This window comes from Tripterygium wilfordii, chromosome 21, assembly GCF_013401445.1.
Source record: "Tripterygium wilfordii isolate XIE 37 chromosome 21, ASM1340144v1, whole genome shotgun sequence".
NCBI lineage: Eukaryota > Viridiplantae > Streptophyta > Magnoliopsida > Celastrales > Celastraceae > Tripterygium > Tripterygium wilfordii.
This window is the reverse complement of record NC_052252.1, coordinates 11,629,385-11,652,258: the sequence shown is the minus strand read 5'-3', so window position 1 is coordinate 11,652,258 and position 22,874 is coordinate 11,629,385. Positions and strand designations below refer to the sequence as shown.

Sequence of the window (22,874 nt, the reverse complement as noted above, 5' to 3'; positions counted from 1 at the left end):
TAGTGTTTTAAAAACTTTTGAAAACTTTTTTTTTTGTATTTTTAAAAAGTTTGAAAAACTGTTGTAGGTTTCCATAAAAACGAAAAGAAAAAATACAAGCAACCACTATTTTTTATTTTTGTTTTCCTTTTTTTCGAAAACCAAAACAAAAAACAAAAAACGGTAGTGATACCAAACAGGGCCTAAGTAACATGTTCAAGTGTGCACTGTGAATGGATGTTAAGTAAGAGGGTGTGATATGTTCAAACTTGGTGTAAGATGAGTTCAAATGGCTAATTGTAAAAAAAAATCCAATAATAGATGATATCATGAACAAATATTGGCCAAGTATTAAGCACCAGCACTGGATTATGACAATTTGTATCAATATATATACACACATATAGATTAAGGGTAAATGTGAAGGAAAGGAAAGGGATAAACATTAATTTGGATTATATAGCAAAATTAAAATGAAAAACAAAAACATCATGGAATGTATAGAGACTATGTACTTACAAAAACTCTGACCTCATATGCTCCTTAGTCCTTGAACCTCAATCTCCTTGAAGTCACATTCAGATACGAGTCACGACACTTGCAATAAAACGGTAGCGTTTAAAAAAAGAAAGAAATTGTGGTAAAAGGAGAAAAATAAGTTTTAAAAAAGAAAAAAAAATGATGGTAAAAGGAGAATAATAGGTTTAAAAAAAAAGAAAAGAAAAGAAATGCAAGAATTCAAATTCGAACTTGGTACCAGTGATGTAAAAAAAGACATGGTTTAACACCAGACCAACAAATAAAGTTAGGCAAATGATGCATAAAATATATATATAAGTACTATATTTTTTCCAAAATGCAGGCCCCCCTAGTCTCTATGTCCAAAAAAGCTATTTGTCCCAGCGATCCTAGTTGCTGAGATGTATGGAGAAGATTAAAAGTGCAAGTGATTAGCCCCATTTGTATTTTTGATCTCCTCCATACACTTCAACAACTGGGATCATTGGGATCACTGGGATCCTAATTACTGGGACGAGTAGCAGGGGTGCTCCATGTCGCATAGGCGCCGATGGCATTTTCAGGAAGACCATGCTGCCGAAATCCCTTAGCATCCTCGTAGAGAGTTCGTAGCTCGAAATCTCTCTGTTGGCGCCACTTATCACCATCAACTGTGAAAATTCCATGACCTAGCAAATCCCTTAGGATGCTGTAGTTGTACCAGCCCTGTAACATGCATCAAATCCAAAGTGAATTACCTTGCCGTAATTCAGGAAAAAAAAAAGAGAGAACAGAAAGAAAGAAAATAGACAAATACTAACAACCAGATTGTGAATAATTACCTTGCCATAATTCTCAAAATTGCTTTTGAGTATTTACTCAATATTTGAAGGTTCAGCAGTGTAGATTTCATTCCTAAAAGGCCAATAAGCCTGTAAGTCTTGTGCTGAGCAGTAACTTCTGTCATGAAATGGTGTAACCTATTGAAATTGAGTATCTGATTCACTTTTGTGCCCGCTATGGGATGGTACTTGCTCTCCTTCTTCTTGTGCGATCGGATAGTGAACAGAGAATAGAGTAGTACACCCAAAGCTGCTGCTGTAACGACAATTGACTTCCACCGGAAATCCATGACTCCACAAATAAGAGAAGGCACTGCTGTGCGCCCTCTGAGATGCAGAGGCGAAGAGGTGCCCGCAGCCCGCAGACACGTGGATGCCAAACTCATATACGATAGACAGCTATGCAAAAGATATATATCCCACTTTTGGAAAATCTGATCTACCCTTCAAAAGTCATGTAAAGCCAACCAAAGAAAAGTCACCAGCATATAGTGAGCTAGACATATGTGATGGGTGTTTTAATTGACTAGTAACCAAGGATTTACATTGTTTTTTATGAGACTCTCCTTGTTTTCGTACTCATTTTATTTCTATGAGCTTCATTATATTATATTGTTCATCTGTTTTTTGGTTGTTCTCTGTGTGAATTTGACATCTATATATGCTTGAGATGGTGCTGGAAATTCAGTTTTCAAAATGAACATACATGAACTAAGTTAGGGCATTAATCTTCTAATGATCATAATTTATCCGACTTAGGTGCTAATGACTTAATTGAAAGTTGAACCACATGTCCATGAGGATCTAATATATGTTCTAGGACAAGAATCAAATGAAATTTAGTGGATTACATTTAGATTTGGTTATATGCTTAAATTCCGCCAAAACTAAGTTTTTACGTAAAACTAAAGTTTTGTGCATATGTGTTCCTTTGTGAACGTGGTAAACCAAATGAACTCCGATTTACATGAAAACTTGTATGCAACTTATTTTCATCATTATAAACAGACTTGACTAAGGATAGTTCAAGAGAAAATGTAATTTAGATTGAGTTTACTATATGTGCCCTATTTGCGTAGTCAATTTGGTTAGGCCATAACTTTGTCATTTGTGAACCAATTGACTTGAAATTTGGTGTGTGCATTATATTCACTGTGATCTTTCATATGAATGCTTAACGGCCAAATTTTGACCTCAACATATAGGGGCTGCATGGTGCAGTACCTATATACTTGGAATTTATTGATTTTCAACTATTTTAAGCTACTTGCTTTCTTGAGTGATTAAACCTTACCCAAATATTACGAAACTTTATATACACATTCTAACATGTCTGAAATGATTTATCATGAATGAAATAGAATTTTATTGGCTGGTTTGATTTATGATTAATCTAAGTGTCTTACATGAAGCTTAAGCTCTTTGAGCTTACATACAATTAAGAAGTTCTATCTCCTATTTCTTTTTAGGTTAATCATCATGATGATATCAAATCACTCAAGATTCAGTTTGGACAGTGATTATGATCCGGTTTTCAAGTATGAGTTTGGAGCTCTAGGACCAAGAAAATCATATGGTTTCTACTATCCACTAAGGCATCTGATCAAGTTGAATGAATCCAGCCTTGAGGCTATTGGTTATGGACTTCATGAAGATAAAAATGACATTTATCAAGTGAAGGTGGCAGATGTACTAATCGTGCGACAAATTGGACCCGATTATGTGAAGTAGTGTGCAAGTGCATGAGCTAGCTATGTGCATATTGAAGACATGGACCGTGTATGGTGATGAAATGGAGCTGAAAAATATCTGAATACCTACTAGAAGGCTGTATCTCACATGGAGGAAGTCTCTTGCACCATTTGACTTTGAAGGGAGTTTGGAGCCACAAATACTTGGCCAAGAACATGACAACTCACCTATTGCCAATATTGGACAAACAAAGGGCACTGTTGGGGACCGGCCATGTATTATTTTACCTAGGGCTGTTATTGGTACGGTTACCGTTACCAAACCCTGAATCCCGTTATCATACCGATCCCCTTCGGTAACTAAAAAATGCTACCGTTACCATTACCGAAAGTGTCGGTATACCAATCAATCGGTAACGGTTAATCGATAATTGGTAAATTTACCGAGAATAGACTATTATTTTTGTACAAAAAGTAACGGTAACAATGATGTTGACCATTCACATGTAATATAAATATTAATGAATAAACAATATTATTTGGATATTCAAAACGGTTCGTTTAAGAGCAGCATCCAAAAGTCACTAACTTTGACTGAACTGATTTGAGTAAATTCAACCTAACCAAGTAACCATAGTCAAGAAAAGGAGCCAAATGCGTTACACCCAAATCGCAACAGATCTAGGGCTGAGAAGAACAACCTAGAAGACGACGATCCCCTAGAAGAAATAAATCCAAATTTGCCCACAAGAAATAAACCCAAATCCATCTCATATATGATACATGTTAACAAGCTTATACTACCACAGGAATCATATCATCTCCCAGAAGAAAACCCAAATTCAACTCAGAAAATCAGAGAAAAAACCTCAGACGGGATGGTGCTTGGCCGCTGATGCCTAATGGTACTGTGAGTAGGGCCGTGAGAGGGTCGTGAGATGGCCACAATTTTAGGTGGGATTCCTATTTGGGATGACTGAGAGGATGAGAGGCCCGTGAGCAGTAGCCGTAGCACTAGGCGTTTGACCCACTAAGGAGATTACAAGAGGATGAAACTTGAGACTTTGGGAGTGAGAGAGTACGATATCAACTGAGGAGGAGAGCATGTGAGTGATTAGTGTGACCAAATAAACCCTAAAAATGTATGGTCTGATCTATTTACCAAGAGATCCAAGGGTCCTAATTAAATAAAATTAAAACTAAAAATAAAATTAATATATATTTAATATATACGTCGGTAATCGGGAAATTTATCGATTTTGAAATTTGCTTACCATTATCGATACCGAATTCAGCGGTAAATTTACCATATCGAAGTATTGGTAATGGTATACCGGTATTTTGTCATTTTCGGTAACCAATGTATCGGTAACGGTATACCAATGGATAATTTACCGCTACCGTAACAGCCCTAAATTTTTACCCGATATGCATAGTGGCTTGATTGGTTTGTTGAAGGAAGAGGATATGCCGATGTGAAGTATTACCAAACAAGGCTTAGAGCCAAGTATTCATTGCTACACAAATCAAGACCAACGGCTACAAAGTTAAGGGACAAGATTTACTTTGACTTTCATCCAAAAGGCTGAAGTTTGCTTACTGTACTAGAGACCTATCAAGGGCTGAGATGTTATATCTAAAGCAAGATCAAAGGCTATGCTTGAGACAACTCTTTTGCTTGTCAAAGTGGACTTTAAGAGCAACAGGATAAACGGCTCTATCATTGAGGGTCACGATTTGTTTGAGTTTTATATCCTATGGATGAGATTGAGAGCTGAGATTAAAGGTCAAGATTCGAAGATGGAAAAAGATTCAATGGTGAAAATCACAAGAGTTTGGTGAATCAAAAAGACGGGTTCTTCCCCATTTCAACTTAGAGAAGCCAAAATTATATTGAATAAATTTTTACTCTCAAAGTTTTCAAGCTAGTTTGTGCCTTTGAATCCAAGCTTCTACCCAAGCCACTCTAAAGGCTTCCTTACTATTTTCCTTTTGCAAAAAGGGGTGCTTCTCATTTGGCTTTGAATTTTCAGATTTAAAATCCTCCTTATCCTTCATTCATATCCTACCCGTGAGGTATATTGGTTGTATTGAGAGAGTTCCACATCTTATTAGCTTAGTGTTATCCTTGTGAAAACCCATTTGAGCCTAGACTATAAAAGTCCCTTCATTGGGCAAAAACCTTGTTGAGGATGAGTTTGAGGGAGTGTTTGAAACCCTTGCTTGTAAAGTTCGAAGATTGTCTTGAAATCTTCAATTTCAAGGGTGATCTAAAAACCCTTGTGAGTTTTGTAGAGCTTTTGTGAAAACCACACCCTTAGTGGATTGAAAAGTCCTAGGTTGGTGAATCTAGATAGTAGACATAGGAGAATGGTCTCCGGATCCGAACTACTCTAAAATACTTGTGTCGATTTTCTTGATTGCATCACTTGCTTATTTGCTTATGGATTGACTAAGTGTTTAATTGCTTTCAAAATTGATTGTAGGTCATTGCAAGACCTTGCATTAAAACTGATTTTTTGTTGTTGTGTTGATCATTTGCTTGAGGTTGTTAATTGCATTAGTGGAGGTTTCTCTAAATCATTAGGACAAGTGTTTTGAATTACAGAATTTTCTGGACCCTAATCTGTCCGTGAATAGAAAACTTCCTTAGAGTTTGAATTTTGATCTGAATTTTTGATATGGTATTCATTAGGGTGTTGTGATACTGCATACCAAATTTCGTTGAATTTTGACTTGATTTGCTAGGTGAAATTGGTGTTACAAATCTGTGCGCAGATTGTTGTTACAAAAATCTGGTTTTGTGATTCTTGAATATTTGATACTTTGTCATTCATTATATTGTATCACATAGTGCATTGGATTGAAACTTGATTAGAATGATCATTAGAGACCAAAGTTGTGTGTTAATTATAATTTGGTGATTATTTGTTGAAATTGTCAAAGGGGATTTTAATTGGAATTTGAAGACACAATTCACCTTCCCTCTTGTGTTAAGCACGATCCATCAAAGACTTGTCCCATATTGGTTGGATAAGTCCAAGTGGTGTAGTTTATAATTAAAGTCCCACACCTTCTCACACAACGTACCAAGACCTTTCCTTAGGCTTAAGTACTATTAAGTGAGACGGCACAGGAAGAATAAAATCATGCGGGCCAGATGTATCCATAGGAATTGGATAACTCAAAGAGGATAAAAGGTCGAAGTCGTGAAATATAGTAAGGATGCAGTTTTGACAATCATGCCTATAGAAGGGTCGTGGGTTCTCGTCTAAGAAAGTGGAAATAGCCTGCAAATTCCGTGTATCAGACAAGCGTACATGAAATTTTTATGTTCGAGTTTAGTGGGATTTGAACCCACAAGACTCACGATTTCATGGAGCCAGACAATATACAAAAAATTGTGAGACGCCAAATATATTTTCAATTCTACCAATACACAAATGTTGTAAATTATTTACATACGTACGTACATACATATACTGGTAATGCTTCTTTCATGGCTCAAAAGTGAAAGCATACTTTACAACTAATAGAACCAATTACGATGGGAACAACAGTAATATATGCAACTCAATTTTGTGACTAAAGCGCCATCCTCACGAGCCACATCTACCAATTAAGCATTCTAGTTAACAACATGTTTGTTGATGCATGGTGGAGAAGGCTTGGATGTTCCGTGTAGAAGTTTTATGTATCCAGCATTGTAGGCACGGATGCCATTCCCAACAGATGATAATGTTAATGAGTAGTGGTGTCTTTTGAAATAATAATTTGGTGTTGGTCGGCAGATTGAGTTGTTTGGAAGGCGAACCACTTTAAGCGAACATGCTTTGTCCAAATTGGGAATTGCATGAAGGTGTGAAGGAAGGTCTACAAGAAAATCTCCAAATTCATCTGTCCAACTTGTTGATTTACTACTCTTCTTAGCGTGATGACAGTGAACCACCACCCGAGCACCTGCGGATTCATGAGAGTCAATGTATGCATGAGAGTAAGGCTGAGCCAAATAATTATAAGCTAAGAGTTTAATTGGCTTGCCTGTCTGTGTTTATATTGCTTGGTTTTGTAGCTAAACCCCTTGTTGTGACTCATCCCCAGTATTTACTATGACATATATATCCTCCCAAGCAATATAGTTTTCTTTGATCATAAGTTTGGCTGAAAACTACACATGTACTATCGAAAGCTACATATCCCCATACATATTTTATGACATATATATCCTCCCAAGCAATATAGTTTTTCTGTTTGGTCAGATTAATTTGTTCGAACAAAATGATCATATTTGATAGTTCTATATATACTGAATCTATTTATATGTATTTTATGTGATGCATGGAGGATATAAGCATGTTAAAATGAAAGCAATAAGCCAATGAAAAAAGAAAATGAATTGAGAATTAAACCTGGTATTGGCCATTGACGAAGATGTGGTTCACCATCACCATGCAAGCAAGCCTCACAAACCACACTGCCTGTGACTAGGACGGTTGAGAGCTTCTCATCTCCATATCCAGCTATTTGTACCATCTCCTCTCTGTTCGAGTACAACAATTGATTATGATTATTCAAAAGGTACTCTTCTCCTTCCACAGCACCGGCCGCCATTAAAGCTGCCTGAAGGAACAACACGAAGAAGGTGAGTGCGGACATGAGCATCACAAGATTGTGGGTGCCGCTAAAGTAGCTCATCTTCTTTGTGTTTGTTTGCAGGGATTCAGTTTTGTGTGGTATTTCTTGAAAATAAGGCTTTAACTTTGGTTTTATAAGGGAAGGGAATATCTAAATGCCCCTGGTCACGCCTGATATTACAAACACAATCCTCAAGGTTGACTAATTAGAGGGTTAAAATGGGACTTCCACGCACAAGAAGAACAAGGCAAGGCAAGGCAGGGAGTTGGGAAGTTAAAATGAAGTAGGTAGGTTGCCTACTCTCATCTTCTGCATATCCTAATTAACCAGTTAATTTATTAGTCAAAGTACATGAGGGGTTTACCAAAATCTATACACAAACACCTATCTTGTTATGTATCTTTATATACGTGGAACCTTCGAAGCTAGGGAAGAAGGCGAGAGTATTCAAGGCTAGCTCTCCCAACCTAACAACACCAGAATTAGTACATGTATAATTAATGTTGGTGCATATTTGAATGTACTGTTGCGTGCATATATATATGAAATGGTTCTACCAAGTGTGGGGGAAGCATCTTTGTTACGACTACATCTACGTGTGTTCTATCTTGTTAATTTGTAGGATGCAAGGAATGATATTCTTGAAAATATTCTTAGGTATGAAGTATTTTTGAATTCAAATAATTTTTTATTATGTACATCCCTATAAAATAAGGAGAGATGTTATATATAACTTTATTGAAAATTCACAAAAAAAATTCTCGAATAATATATATATTCTGCTAAAATTTTATATTTTAATTATTTTTAATATAATATGTACATCAACATATGTACTTAAACTTTGTATTTCAATTAGATTAGGATCCTAATGTCCAATGACATCCTTGAGTTTTCAAGGGTCCCTGGACGAACCCTAAAAAAGGGACCCCTCTAAGAAAGTTAAATGTCGTATATAGATTACTTAAATATGACTCTTCTAATATTTTTATATGCAAAATTACTAATTACGTTGGTATAATTAAAAATTTTCATCAAATGACTTTAAATGGACAACATAACTAACTCATTTAATCTTTATTGATTTTTAAGTCGAATTGGGCTTGAATTTCTATTCGAGACAACCTATGTCGTGTTCCATCAAAGTTACTATTTTCTATAGATAAAAATCATATACTTGGCGGCATGACCAAGTGGTAAGGCAGAGAACTAGCTTAAATGGGTTTGAAACTATTATAATACTAATAATTTTTCAAAAATATGGGGCCTTGAAGATTTGGAGACCCAAGTCTGCGACCCGTATTGCCCTACCCTAGACGCCTTTGCTAATCTCATACCTTGAATATTAAAATATTTAAAAGAGGAATAAAATCTACACATTTGAGAAACACACTTGTCAAAATAATAGAGCTTCTTTTTAAAAAATCTCTACTTTTAGAGAGGATAGATATATGATAAATGTGAGACAAAAATTGTGGCTTATCTTGTAAGAATTAATTACGTTAATGCCATTTTCTGATTTAAGAATTAGAAAAATTGTGGTAATTTAAGAATTAATTACGTTAATGTCATTTTCTAATTTCTATGGTGCTATGGTGGGTTGGGCCATATCTTGTAAAATTAAAGTTTGTTTACTACTGTTTCGTTGACCTAAAAACACCACACACAACACAACACAACACAACACAACACAATACGCTTTAATGGTATTGGTGATCAAAATAGCCACCCAGCATCAACTCCTCTTTTGAAATTTTAATTGGCCCATCCTCTCGTTGGGGAAAAAAAAAACCAACTCCTCTGAGTTCCATGAGCTTGAAGAGATCCTACAAAAAAAGAAAAACTCACCATAAAAAAGTCCAGTAACTATAATCTTTATTCGTTTGACTGGCAACTGCATAAAAAATTTGCAGCATAGATACATGGTCATTGGTATCAAGCTAAAGATTTTATATTTTCTTCAAATTAACATTAAATACAACAAACCAAATAACACAGAATTATTTATTTCAGTCTAAAGAATCAAGTGCAGAGCTCGCGTCACTTTCCAGAGTAAGAGCTTCAAAGGCCACCATACTTCCCGTTGAGGTCCTGGCTATTCAAATACAAGTAGTGCCTCTTATCTGAGAAGCTTGAAGTCGTAGGCACAGAAGAAAACCCAGAGTAACCCTTATCTTTCTTTGCTAAGCACACATCATATAAGTATTTTAACAACTCATTTTCTTGCACAAATGGTTGGGCTGCATATTCCTCACATGGCATCCACTGCAGGTAATACAAGCCAAAATGAAGCATCACTATCATGTTAAAAGATGATTTTCGGGCTATCGCCTGTTGATTGAGAGCTAGACAATAAAAATTTCTTCTCTTTTTTAGTCGAAAGTAAGAAATTGTTCCCATCTCATTGCCCATTTGCATTACAAGTTACCTGAGCTGCCTCTATCTCAGATTCCTGTGCCTGGATGTCAAACGAGAGGGGTCGCAACATGCACAAAAAGAACAAATCTGATTTCCCAAAGAATGATTTGTGGCTTTGTCTGTAAGTCATTTGCAGAGCCAAAAGGAGAAGATCTTAATTTCAAAATCCCAGTGTGATAACCATTCAAAAACAAAAGAAGTGATGAGATAAATGCAGTAAGAATGTACTCTCAGTTTTTAATAGATGCGATGTCAGAAAATCTCCAACTCCAACTCTTACAAAATATGTTCCTATGGAGTCCATATTCAGTATAATTTTAGAGTCATAAAGCATAAATGTTTTTTAAGTTTTTTTACCAACCAAATCTGTAGCAAAGAAGGGCACATCATTTCTTTTGCCCAATAAACAGGTAGAACAGATGATAGTAGCACACATTTAATACCATATGGAAAGCAGATGACTGCTCCACATGTTGATGTATCTCTAATTTTGGTGGGTGGAGGGGGGCACTACAGGAAGTAGCCAAGCATATCCTAGCATGCAGTAATGAAGCCAATTGCAACAAAGTTTGGTCTGAATTTATTCGAAGTATTAAAGTAAATTTCATACCTGAAAGATAGTACTTCTACAAACTCCGCCTCAATCTGTATCAACCAAAGAATTATAAACTGTAAATATCATACAAAACACTAGCAAAACTATAGCCAGTCTGGCTCAACTTAAGTAATATCTCACTGAAGGATGTGCAAATTCCAAGACAGACAATCACTCACCGCTGTCTCTTCTTTGACTTCTCTGACTGCTGCTGCACAGATGTCTTCCCCCTGGAAATGATAAATCTTTTGTAAGTGGAAAATGTAGATAAAGCGCAGTTTTACGACCAAGATGCTAAACTCATACTAAATACACACCTCATCAACAACTCCGGTAGGAAACTTCCAAATGCTTTTTCCGCGGAGCACGCCACTCTTTTCTTGGACCACTAGCACCTAACAATAAGTTGAAAACACAATTTTTGAGATATAACCGAAGAGTCACTGAGAATGGGAGTGATACAAAACCAGCATTAAACATGTGACATAGTTATCAATATCACTTGTTTAAAAGAAAGTATTAAGGTTCTTTCAGATAAAAGGCTATAACTTCCGTCAAGGAAGGGAATAATGGAGAACACATATTCATAATGTGAGGGAGAGGGGAGCAGGGGGAAGGAGAGAGATTTGAAGTTCATTAAAATAAGTAAAAGAAGAGCCTATCCAAAAAAACTGAGTTGCTGTTGTCCAAAGAGCTTCAATGGATGATATAAATAGGACAATCTTTTGCAATAATCATATGTGATTTGAAAGATAAGCAACACTTTCTAGGTTAGATTTCCCGCACCTCCAGAAAAGGTGCAAATTGCCCAATAAAATGGTTTCAGGGAGGGAAAAATGGAAAAGACGAGCACAAAAATGACATCTATCGCACCAAAAATAAATTTAATCAAGACAAAATGAAAAGGTCAGAGTAACTTCAAGAAAATGAAGAATGCAAGAATGAGAACTTCACAAAAGATGCTGGAAGAGGAACTGAAAATGATGATGATGAGAGAAGCCAGACTAGAAGGAAGCATCAGAATGCATAAACAAGAAAGCACCTAGTTGGCATGTTTGAAACTGCACACAGAAAACCATCTGTCATCTTAATCAGGCCACTTGTATTTTGACTGGCGATGAGAAAGTTTTGGTGTTGACAACAAAACAATTACAGAATCCCACTCACTGCCTTCCTTGTTAAAGGTGAGGTCTTAGGGGCTTGAGCAGTACAATACTAACTGATGACAATATTATTTTAGTAGTTATACCTCTCTTTTATCATTCATGACAAATGCACCAATTCCCACTCGGTGAGAGGCATTCGCAGGAAGAGTGTGAATGCCTTCAGGAATCCAGTAAACTAGCATCAAGTGTTTTGGCTCTGCATGGTGGTACCAGAACCCTTCCTGCACAATGACAATACAGAAATAGAAATGAAACAAAAATATGACACTATGAAATTAGTCAAATTCAACATTCTGTGCAATATAAGCAACTTTGGAGCCAAAGTGTCCATTTCTGCGCTAACCTTAACTGCAGGTTCAACGAGATTCACCAGCTCAATAGGCAATTGGATCCAAATTCCCTTCTTTCCCTACAAAACGTGTTCATTGATCATTACCATGGAACTGGGTATTTAAATTTTGTATTAATTCCATGGAAGCAAATGATAAATCGTTCTAGTCACATGCTAAAATTTAAAATCTTCATGCAAATGCATTAAAAAAATTGAAGCTAAACAGCAGCTCATCTCGCAACATTAAAACTTTTTCGAGGGCATAATACCAGATGAAACATAAGACATTACCTTGCACTATACTAAAAAGTAAGAACTCCAAAATCACACAAATTTGCACATATTTGAGCAAAGTAGTAAGTTCCTTGGCCAAATCGACTCCACAGCTTCCTATCTAGTAACAGCAAAAGATCAATTCACGAAGCTCACTGAAGACAATACGTACCTGATGTTTCCAGTGTACAATCGAAGCTCTAAGTGCCGAAGAAAATGCCTTAGAATCCATGGGTTCTTTCATATTTACGATGACACCTTCATGATCATCATTGATTGCATCAAGCAGTTTAACCTCCCGAACCTCATTTTCAGCAGCCAATGGAGAAGACGAATTCATCGAAGCCGACATAACTCTGATTCTAAAAGCAACTGTAGACCTGACCCAACTACCTGAACAAAGGGAAAACATGAACCCGTCAAACTCAACCCTAAATGGCTAAACCCAACAAAATCAATTTTAAAAAATCTATGATTTCACCTGAAAAGCCAGAAAAGAAGAAAAGGGGGGACCAATATTGAACAGAAAGAAAGAATTTACCTTTACTGTGTTTTGTAAGCAACTTGGGAGCTAAAGATTTGAGGGAACGGCGGCTTGTGCTACCAAGAAGAGAGGATTCGGGTATGCAAGGCTTAGAGAGGTATTTACCCATTTTTATAGGCATCATCGACAAATTGGATAGGAGTAAACTCATTTGGTGAATATTGACAAATTGATTTATTCAAAACAAATTTTCTTATTATTGAAAAGATTTCCTTGTTTGAACAATTAGCGTGGGTTTAGGGGAATTCAACCAACGGAAAGCATAAAAACAGAGAGAGAGCTTGCAGTTGCTGCGCAAGCTCAAGCTCATTTCCGACCCAGACCAGATCACATGACTTACTTTACAATCACTGATATATTTTTCTTTTTCTTTTTCTTGTAATTTTGTTATTAAAAGAATTGCGACTTCAATACAATAACATTTTCATGCACATTCCTTCCAAAAACTAGACTTTTGAAATTCAACAACAATTTCACTCATATGCAATTTTCTCGAATGTCTAAACACGTTTAGATTAGTGCAAAAGTTGTTATTCTTTTCTAATTATATGAAAACGAAAGTTATCTTTATACCACTTTTTGACCATGATAAGTTTACACCAAAACATTATAAGCCTACACACAAAATTATAGTGAAAAGATCAATTTAGCATTGATGTGTAAAATACTAGAAATTTTATTGTTAAGTTTACACACACATTTTCTCTTTAACCCCAAATTCATCCTCACCTTCTTATATTGATAAGTAATTATTTGTCACACATACTGTTTGTATCAAAAATAAATCCTACAAGTCAGTTGACACGTGGTAAAGAGGGATCCACAATGCACAAAAGATGGTAAATTTCCTAGTAACACGTGGCGGAGGCAAGGAGATTTTTATGATAATCGGTGTTCATTTTGTAGGTTTTCAATTGGTTGCTAACTTGAAATCCAGGATTTTGTTCCTAGAAATCAAGGTTGTCTGGGATCAACTGTCCAAGAAGGTACAATCCAAGGAGTCTTGGTCCTAACAGATAGATTCTTCTCAAACGTGGTTGGTTGGATTATTACCTATATTTTAGCAGGATAACATCAAGGAGGGACCTGGAGAAATGAAGTTCTTTTAGTTGAACAACCTGGTTTCCTGTCAAACACTTTTCCAGCTGAAACACGTCTCTATGCAACTCAAGCCACATTCGTCTTGCACCACTCAGAAGTATCCATTTTTTCACATGATCCCTCGTGCAGAAGAAACAACAAGATGATTGCCATGAGTCACGTTCCCATTTTTTTCAAAGTGAAGCCTAAAGACCAGCAAAGCAAAGATTGTCACAACATCAAAGAAAGACCGTTTCCTCCATAAAGAAGCAACACGACCAGGAGGACATTGCCATTATCCCTACATTTAGGAGAAAGTTGTAGTTACAGCCCCACTAACCCGACTACTCCAACAAGCAACAAGAGAGTAGTTGTGCCATGATTCCCATGATGCTCGACGACCAACACCTGACGAATAACAGAAGAAGTGCTTATCTCTTAGCACTATAAAAGAAGAAGAGAAAGAAACAACAAACGATCCCGTGTCAAACATAGACCCAGTGTCTTCAATCCTTTATTTGCTTTCTTTGGCATGGCTCCGACCACTTATCTTTTTATTTTGCATGGCTTCGCGCCAACTAGTACTTAGATTTACTTTTCCAAAAGCCCCGCGGCTATGTTTTAGTTTAAGCTTGTAAAGCATGCATACATCCCAGGATGTATCCCATTTCAATGAAGATCCTGATGCATTCCTGCAATGTGTTGTTTTTCATTTCATCCCAATAGGACCTCTTTTCATTTTGATGATTAGTCTCTATTTTTTTTCCTCTGCATTTTTTTCCAGATTGACACTCTAGGCACTTTAAATCCTTTTCCTGACAAGGAAAACCTCGAGGCAGCAACTTATGTTCTTTAACTGCGCACAGTCCGTTTAGTATAGAGGTTAGATTCGCTACAGAATCGTACAAACTATCCTATCTAAACCTTTAGACTGACAACAAGCCTTGACATACTTGTAAATCCAACATCCATATCCACAAAACTCTTGTTCCTAACAGCCAGAATTGTGAGGTCTCTTGTATAGAGTAGAAGACGACGAACACATACAGTATACAAACCAAAACATACCAAAAGTTTGGTTAATTACATATGCAAGCACAAAACATTGCTCCCCACTCCCATACATACATACATACATATATATATATATATATATATATCAGGAATTCTCCTATGTGGACCAAAAGTGTGGACCAAGTTTGTGGACCAAAATCCAATGGTTGTAATCAATCACAACATAAGTGGGGGCCACACATTTATTATGGGGCCCACCACATCTATGGTTGAAAAACAAGTCCACAAACTTGGTCCACACTTTTGGTCCACATAGGAGAATTTCTGATATATATATATATATATATATATATATATATATATATGTATGTATATATAGTCAGTGCTAATTGCTTGATTATTTGTACACCATCATCATCATCACATGATGAAGCAAACATGAGGATTGTCATCGCTAAAAACGACACTGGCTTGTTCATCTATGATGGTGGAGTAGAGTGGTGGTTGCTAGCTGCCATAATCGTCGCCGTCGTCGTAGCTGTGTTTGAAGTAGTTACATGTGTTGGATATTTTATTTTTGTAATAGAAGAAAGTTGAAATGCCAAGTCAACAACATTATAACATATAATATGATTTTACGTGTATTATATGTTTGTATTTCAAAATCAATATATATTAATAAAACACTTGTTTCATACAAAAGGTTCAATCAAGCATATATATCACAAAACAAAATAAATTTTACCACAAGATAACGAACCAGTTGAAGAATTGTAATCGAATGAGTTGGAACGTGAGTATCTATCAAACAGCAAGGAAGAGCGAGGTATGACATGCACCGAATCTCCTTAAAGTGAATTTGCTCCTGCCTTGTGGTGTCTAACAACTTTGAACAATTACCTCCCAAGATACAACGCTCCTTTCACCACCTTGTTAGTGACACTCCAAAACAGGTAGTACAAACGAACCAAGTAAGAACAACACTCTCATACTAGAATTTTGGTAAAGTTTCAACAGGGGAGAAGCAGGAGAATTTTGTGGGAACAACAGAGAAGAAGAACTTTCGTATCTTTGAAATGAAGTTGCAGGTCTCCTTATATAGGAGCTGGAGCAACCAATTGCCTAGAAAAATCATAGAGTAGTTGCTGATTTTTTGGGCACAATCACTTGACCAGGAACTACCCACTGATATGGTGGGCATGATTGGTGGGCATGATCCTTGACTCAATTGCAACCCACAATTTCGGGCTTGACTTGAGACTAAGTCTCCTGTCCAAATGCAATGTATCTGGATATTGGGCTTTCTCTTCTATGGGCTTGGGCTTGTACCAATGTGCAAAAAATTTGAGATGCAATGTATCTGGATATTGGGCTTTCTCTTCTATGGGCTTGGGCTTGTACCAATGTGCAAAAAATTTGAGATGTGAATTGGACTAGGCCTAATCACAAGCCTACCACACGCGACGAACCGAACCGAACCGAGTCGAGCTGGCTGGATGGACGGCGATGGCGGCGCGCGCGCGCGTGTGTTTAATCAAAGCCCATAATGGAGAGCCTCTCTCTCTTACAAAAGCTTGGGTGTCCTTGAGCCCAAAGTTTTACTACAAAGCTTGAGCTTATAAACACCGCATCCACATTGTATTTTTCCAATGTGGTATTCACACACACACACACTTATTGCACTTTGTTCACCATGATCATTATGGTCACTTTGGAGTCCTTTTACATTCAACCAAAAAATGATTTGGTCACACTAATTGCTCCAATTTATTGTTCGTATAACAAGGATTAATTACCCATAAATTTCATTCAATAAATATTATTGAGCTTTCAATTAATAATGGTCAAACTATGGTTGACCATCAATTTTCCAACAATCCCCCACATTAAATGTGAGCAGACGACTGTACGGGAATACGTCTGAGAGTGCAGTAGAATCAATACTGCATCGAGATAGGTAGCTTTTGGCTTTGAACCTTCCATAGTGAAAATCCATCGGACTTACTTAACTAGTCAATGGACTGACGCCTTGAACTGCCAGTTGTTTGTGTAAGCCTAGTCAACAAACCTCACACAACACTGATCCAATTCATAATTGGTTCTCGGTTGTGTTCATTATTTCAGCCATGAACATCTTGGATTCAGTGAGTGCTGTAGAAAATATCGCCTTAACATATTTTCATAGAGCCAGTCATACTCTTTACTCACATAGGTGATTTCCTATCAAGAGTATCCTCTAATACTCCACTTATTTATCACAAGATATAGGAATCATTAAAAGCATATCTTAACTTTATACACACATTCTAGCAACACTTTGTGCGTCTTAGGAATGGGTTGGAGTAAAACTCCGTACTGCTCATACTTAAGTTACACCCAACTTGTGTTGTCCTATTTAACCTAGTCCCTGGGATCTCCAATCGCTAGGTTAGGTTTTCATCAAGGTAACTTATTGAATCAAGACTTTCAAGCCCATCCTCCTCGAACGCAGTCTATTTGCTCTCTACTCAACCCCTTAGTAAACGGATCCGCTAAATTGTCTTTAGACTTCACAAAGTCTATGAAAATTATTTCATTTGAGAGCAACTGCCTAACGGTATTATATCTACAATGAATATGTCTAGACTTACCGTTATATATCATATTTTGTGCCCTTGCAATTGCAACTTGATTATCATAGTGAATGCAAATTGCGGACACTGGTTTTGACCATACTGGAATATCCACTAAAAAGTGATGAAGCCACTCTGCTTCTTCACCAACTTTATCCAAAGCGATGAACTCCGATTCCATCATTGATCGTGCTATGCACGTCTGTTTTAAGGATTTCCAAGATATTGCCGCACCCTCTAAGGTGAATACATAGCCGCTAGTTGATTTCGACTCCTCAGAATCTGAAATCCAATCATCACTATACCCTTCTAGAACAGTCGGGTATTTACCATAATGCAAAGCATTCTCCTTGGTTTTGTTCAAATACCCTAATACTCTTAATAGAGCTTTCCAATGCTCATGTCCAGGATTGCTTATGTACCTACTCAGTTTACTGACAGAGTATGCAATGTCTAGCCTCGTGCAATTCATAATATACTTGAGATTGCCTATAACCCGAGAGTATTCCAACTGTTCAATACTGTTACCAGTATTTTTATGTAAGACTAGATGAGGGACAAAAGGATTATTAGCTTCCTTGATGCCATGTCCTTTAAACCTTTCAATCACTTTCTCAATAAAGTGTGATTGAGATAAAGCTAGGCTTTCCGAATTTCTGGAAATTTTAATACCTAGTATCACATCTGCTTCACCCAAGTCTTTCATATCAAAATTCTTTGATAGCATTTTCTTGGTACTATTGATTATCTCAATATTACGTCCAAGAACTAGCATATCATCGACGTATAGACAAACGATTACACATTCGTCGTTAACGACTTTGGTGTAAACACATTTGTCACATTCATTGATTTGGAATCCATTCCGAATCATCACTTGGTCAAATTTCTCATGCCATTGTTTAGGAGCTTGTTTAAGTCCATATAATGACTTGACAAGCCTACACCCTTTGTGTTCTTGTCCTTTGACCTTAAACCCTTCAGGTTGTTCCATATAGATCTCCTCATCGAGTTCACCATTCAAGAATGCAGTTTTTACATCCATTTGATGTATCTGCAAGTCATATACCGAGGTTTGACAATTAGCATCCGAATGGATGTAATTCTTATGATCGATGAATAAGTATCAAAGTAGTCTAGACCCTCTTTTTGTCTAAACCCCTTCACTACAAGCCTTACTTTGTACTTATCTATGGAACCATTAGCTTTAAGCTTCTTTTTTAAAATCCATTTACATCCAATTGGTTTATTCCCCGGAGGGAGATCAACCAATTCTCAAGTATGATTACTTAGAATGGATTCTATTTTGCTGCTTACAACTTCTTTCCAAAATGGAGCTTCTGGAGTTGACATCGCCTCATTGAATGTCTTAGGCTCACTATCTATCATGTATGTTAGATAGTCTGAACCAAAGGATCTAGAGATTTTTAATCTCTTACTCCTTGGTTCTGTTTTATCAGCCTCTTGATCTTTATTCTCAGAATTCGATTATCTAATCATTTTCTGAGAGGTTTCTGTATTTTTATAAGGAAATGTTTCCTCAAAAACTTCAGCATCTCTTGTTTCCATGATTGTATTAATATGGATGTCATCAATTACAAATTTGTGTACCAATAATCTGAATGCACTACTATTTTGTGCATATCCTATAAATATGCAGTCAACCGTCTTAGGTCCAAGTTTGAATACTACCTATCTTTTTGCGGGGCATTCTGTTAAGAATATAATTAGCAGTTAAAACTGCTTCCCCCCACAAGTTTTGAGGTAAACCAGAACTTATTAACATGTCATTAACCATCTCCTTTAATGTTCTATTTTTTTTTCAGCAATCCCATTTTGCTGAGGAGTGTATGGAGCAAGTAGTTTGGTGGATTATTCCAAAACTTGCACATAACTCATCAAATGAGGTAGAATCATATTCTCCACCTTTATCGGACCTAAGAGATTTGATCTTTTTATCATGTTGAGTCTCTACCTCATTTTTATACTTGATAAAAGTGTCCATAGCTTCATTTTTGCTAGCTAATAAATAGACATAGCAAAACTAAGTACAATTATCTATGAAAGTAATGAAGTATTTGTTTCCACCTCTGCTTTGAATAAATTTCAAATCTCATAAATCATTGTGGATTAATGCTAGAGGCTCAGTGCTTCTCTCAATTGAGTGAAAGGGTTTTTTAGCAAAGTTTGCTTCAACACATGTTTCACATTTATGGTTGTCATCCAAATTAAATTTGGGAATTAGCCCCAAGTTTGCTAGTTTTTTCATTGTATCATAGTTTACGTGTCCTAATCTATCATGTCATAGACAAGGAGAAACAACAAAGTAAACTGAAGACTCTGCTTTATTATTATTGGCTATAACAGCCTTCGGGTACATAAATTTGGATTTTTCATCCATTACAGCAACACAAGCCTTAAAAAGGCCATCACTAGCATAACCCCTTCCCACATACATTTCACCCTTCCTAATAGTGAACTTGTCGGATTCAAACACCATCTTGAATCCCTTCTTGATCAGGACAGGGACCGAGATCAGATTCTTACGAACTTCTGGAACATGAATCATGTTCATTAGGGCCAAGGATTTCCCGGATGTGAACTTCAGGATCACCTTACCCATTCCCTCTACTGTGACAGAATCACCATTAGCCATGTAGATCTTCTCTCCATCATCTTTCTTTTCATAGGAGCGAAGATATTCTTGTCAGTGCAAATGTTAACAGTTGCACCTATGTCCACATACCAATCTTTGGTATTTGCCACCATATTCACATGGGAGACCACAACACATAGCATCTCATCATCTTCTTCACCTTCTTGCTCAGTCAGATGAGCTTGATTGGTAGGTTTCCCTTGCCCTTTCCCTTGTTGTTGTTTGGGCGTTTCTACAGTCTTTAGCTCTATGTTCGGGTTTGTCACAGACATAGCAATTGCCCTAAAACTTTTTTGACTGCTTGCCTTTGGCTTGGTGGTCTCGTTTCCTTTTCCCATCGAACTTGGGCTTGGAAGTTTCTACCAAATTTGCCTTGGGCACCCTCGGAAGTTTACCACTCTTCTTCATATTTTCCTCTTCAAGCCTCAGATGAAGGCTTAGATCCTCCATATTCATCTCTTTGGTTTTGTGCATCAAACGATTCTTGTAGTCACTCCACCCAGGAGGTAATTTCTCTATGACTGTTCCTACTAGGAAAGCCTCACTCAAATTCATTCCTTCTGCTTCAATCTCATGTAGGAGAAGCTGGAACTCTTCCACTTGTGCAACGACAGACTTTGAGTCTACCATCTTGAATTCATAAGACCGACTCACCACAAATTTCATTGTGCCGGCATCCTCGGTCTTGTACTTCTTGTGAAGAGCTTCCCACAATTTCTTAGTGGTGGGTATCTTGCAATACACACCGTAGAGTGAGTTCACCAATCCATTAAGGACATGATTTTTGCATAGATAGTCTCCATACATCCATGCTTGCATAGCAACAACAGTCGAAGGATCCGACTCATCCGCACTTATGGTAGGACACACTTTTGTGAGGTATTTTGAAAGCCCACAAGTGGACAAGTAGAACTACATCTTTTGTTCTCACCTCTTGAAATCAGTACCACTGAATTTCTCCAATTTTTCTCCCAAAACCACATAAGTCACACGACCAATCACGGGATCAGCTGTCCCCACAATGGGTGCCATCAGAGTGGTCACACCAACGCCACTAGGGCCAACCATAGTAGTCATGTTGGTAGGAAGAGCAGCGCTACCTTGAGTAGTCAACTTAGTCATGCCATCTTTGGCAGCAAGACCAACTGGGTCAAACCACCAGTGTATTCTTATCACCTCCAGGAAGGACGATGGATTTCTCAGTGACATTTGTCATTTTCACTACAATTCAAAGAACACTTATCACAAATAATGCACAAATATATTTAATAAAATTTGTGACGTTGTATTAATAGTGACCAGGTCATTCTCAGATAAGAGGGGGTCTTCCGTTAAAACAGCGCGCAATTAAACAACCTCTTTCCTTACACAGAACTTTCTAGACATCACTTATAATACTAATCACAAAATTATTAAACTTGCAAATTCAATATATGCACAATTATCACAGAAATTAAACCATGCACCAAAACATATAATAAAATTTTGTTATTTAAATAATTATTCAAAATGAATTAATAATAAAATAATTTTATTGGACAAAACTTACGCAATAGCAATTGATGTGCACGTACATATAATGATACACAATATTCAGTAGTTGATATGCACGTACATATAATGATGGACAGATGCAAAGTTCACTCAATATGCACGTACATGTAATTTTATACAAATAAATGATCTAGCAATTAATAGGCAAAGATACTCAATGTTGAATTAATAGGCAGAGATGCACGTTTTACCAGATCAATACATTTTCAATATATGCACAGGTAATGAGCATGCCATATTTAAAAAAGATACAAAAGCCAAATTCACTTTAAGATTATTGGATATTTTATTTTTGTAATAGAAGAAAGTTGAAATGCCAAGTCAACAACACTATAACATATAATATGATTTTATGTGTATTATATGTTTGTATTTCAAAATCAATATATATTAATAAAACACTTGTTTCATACAAAAGTTTCAATCAAGCATATATATCACAAAACAAAATAAATTTTACCACAAGATAACGAACCAGTTGAAGAATTGTAATCAGATGAGTTGGAACTTGAGTATCTATCAAATAGCAAGGAAGAGCGAGGTACGACGTGCATCGAATCTCCTTAAAGTGAATTTGCTCATGCCTTGTGGTGTCTAGCAACTCCGAGCAATCACCTCTCAAGATACAACGTTCATTTCACCACCTTGTTAGTGACACTCCAAAACAGGTAATACAAACGAACCAAGTAAGAACAATACTCTCAGACTATAATTTTGGCAGAGTTTCAACAGGGGAGAAGCAGGAGAATTTTGTGGCATTGTTAGTGACACTCCAAAACAGGTAATACAAACGAACCAAGTAAGAACAATACTCTCAGACTATAATTTTGGCAGAGTTTCAACAGGGGAGAAGCAGGAGAATTTTGTGGCAACAACAGAGAAGAAGAATTTTCGTGTCTTTGAAATGAAGCTGTAGATCTCCTTATATAGGAGCTGGAGCAACCAATTGTCCAGAAAAATCAGAGAGTAGTTGCTGATTTTCTGGG

At 36.8% G+C, this 22,874-nt stretch overlaps 3 protein-coding genes across 4 annotated transcripts; all 3 read right to left on the bottom strand.

The window, feature by feature from the left end:
- Positions 1–882: 882 nt before the first annotated feature.
- Positions 883–1,710, bottom strand: LOC119990214. The gene is made up of 2 exons (XM_038836093.1): positions 1,320–1,710; positions 883–1,203 (listed from the first exon to the last, which is right to left on the bottom strand). The coding sequence occupies exons 1-2, from the start codon at positions 1,703–1,705 to the stop codon at positions 1,179–1,181; spliced, it is 411 nt and encodes a 136-aa protein (XP_038692021.1). The 5' UTR covers positions 1,706–1,710; the 3' UTR covers positions 883–1,178.
- A 4,692-nt stretch (positions 1,711–6,402) lies between these two features.
- LOC119990027 lies at positions 6,403–7,875 on the bottom strand. The gene is made up of 2 exons (XM_038835838.1): positions 7,420–7,875; positions 6,403–6,970 (listed from the first exon to the last, which is right to left on the bottom strand). Exons 1-2 carry the CDS (start codon positions 7,703–7,705, stop codon positions 6,639–6,641), a joined length of 618 nt encoding a protein of 205 aa, XP_038691766.1. The 5' UTR covers positions 7,706–7,875; the 3' UTR covers positions 6,403–6,638.
- Positions 7,876–9,494: 1,619 nt separating this feature from the next.
- LOC119988411 (nudix hydrolase 2-like) lies at positions 9,495–13,299 on the bottom strand. Of its 2 annotated transcripts, none has more exons than XM_038833440.1 (9): positions 12,970–13,298; positions 12,601–12,821; positions 12,168–12,233; positions 11,908–12,045; positions 10,976–11,053; positions 10,838–10,888; positions 10,674–10,708; positions 10,074–10,182; positions 9,495–9,910 (listed from the first exon to the last, which is right to left on the bottom strand). In XM_038833440.1, the coding sequence occupies exons 1-9, from the start codon at positions 13,121–13,123 to the stop codon at positions 9,707–9,709; spliced, it is 1,056 nt and encodes a 351-aa protein (XP_038689368.1). In that variant the 5' UTR covers positions 13,124–13,298; the 3' UTR covers positions 9,495–9,706. The 2 variants fall into 2 exon arrangements, with proteins under 2 accessions (XP_038689368.1, XP_038689369.1); XM_038833441.1 differs by having other exon boundaries at positions 9,770–9,910; positions 10,074–10,216; positions 12,970–13,299.
- Positions 13,300–22,874: the final 9,575 nt, after the last annotated feature.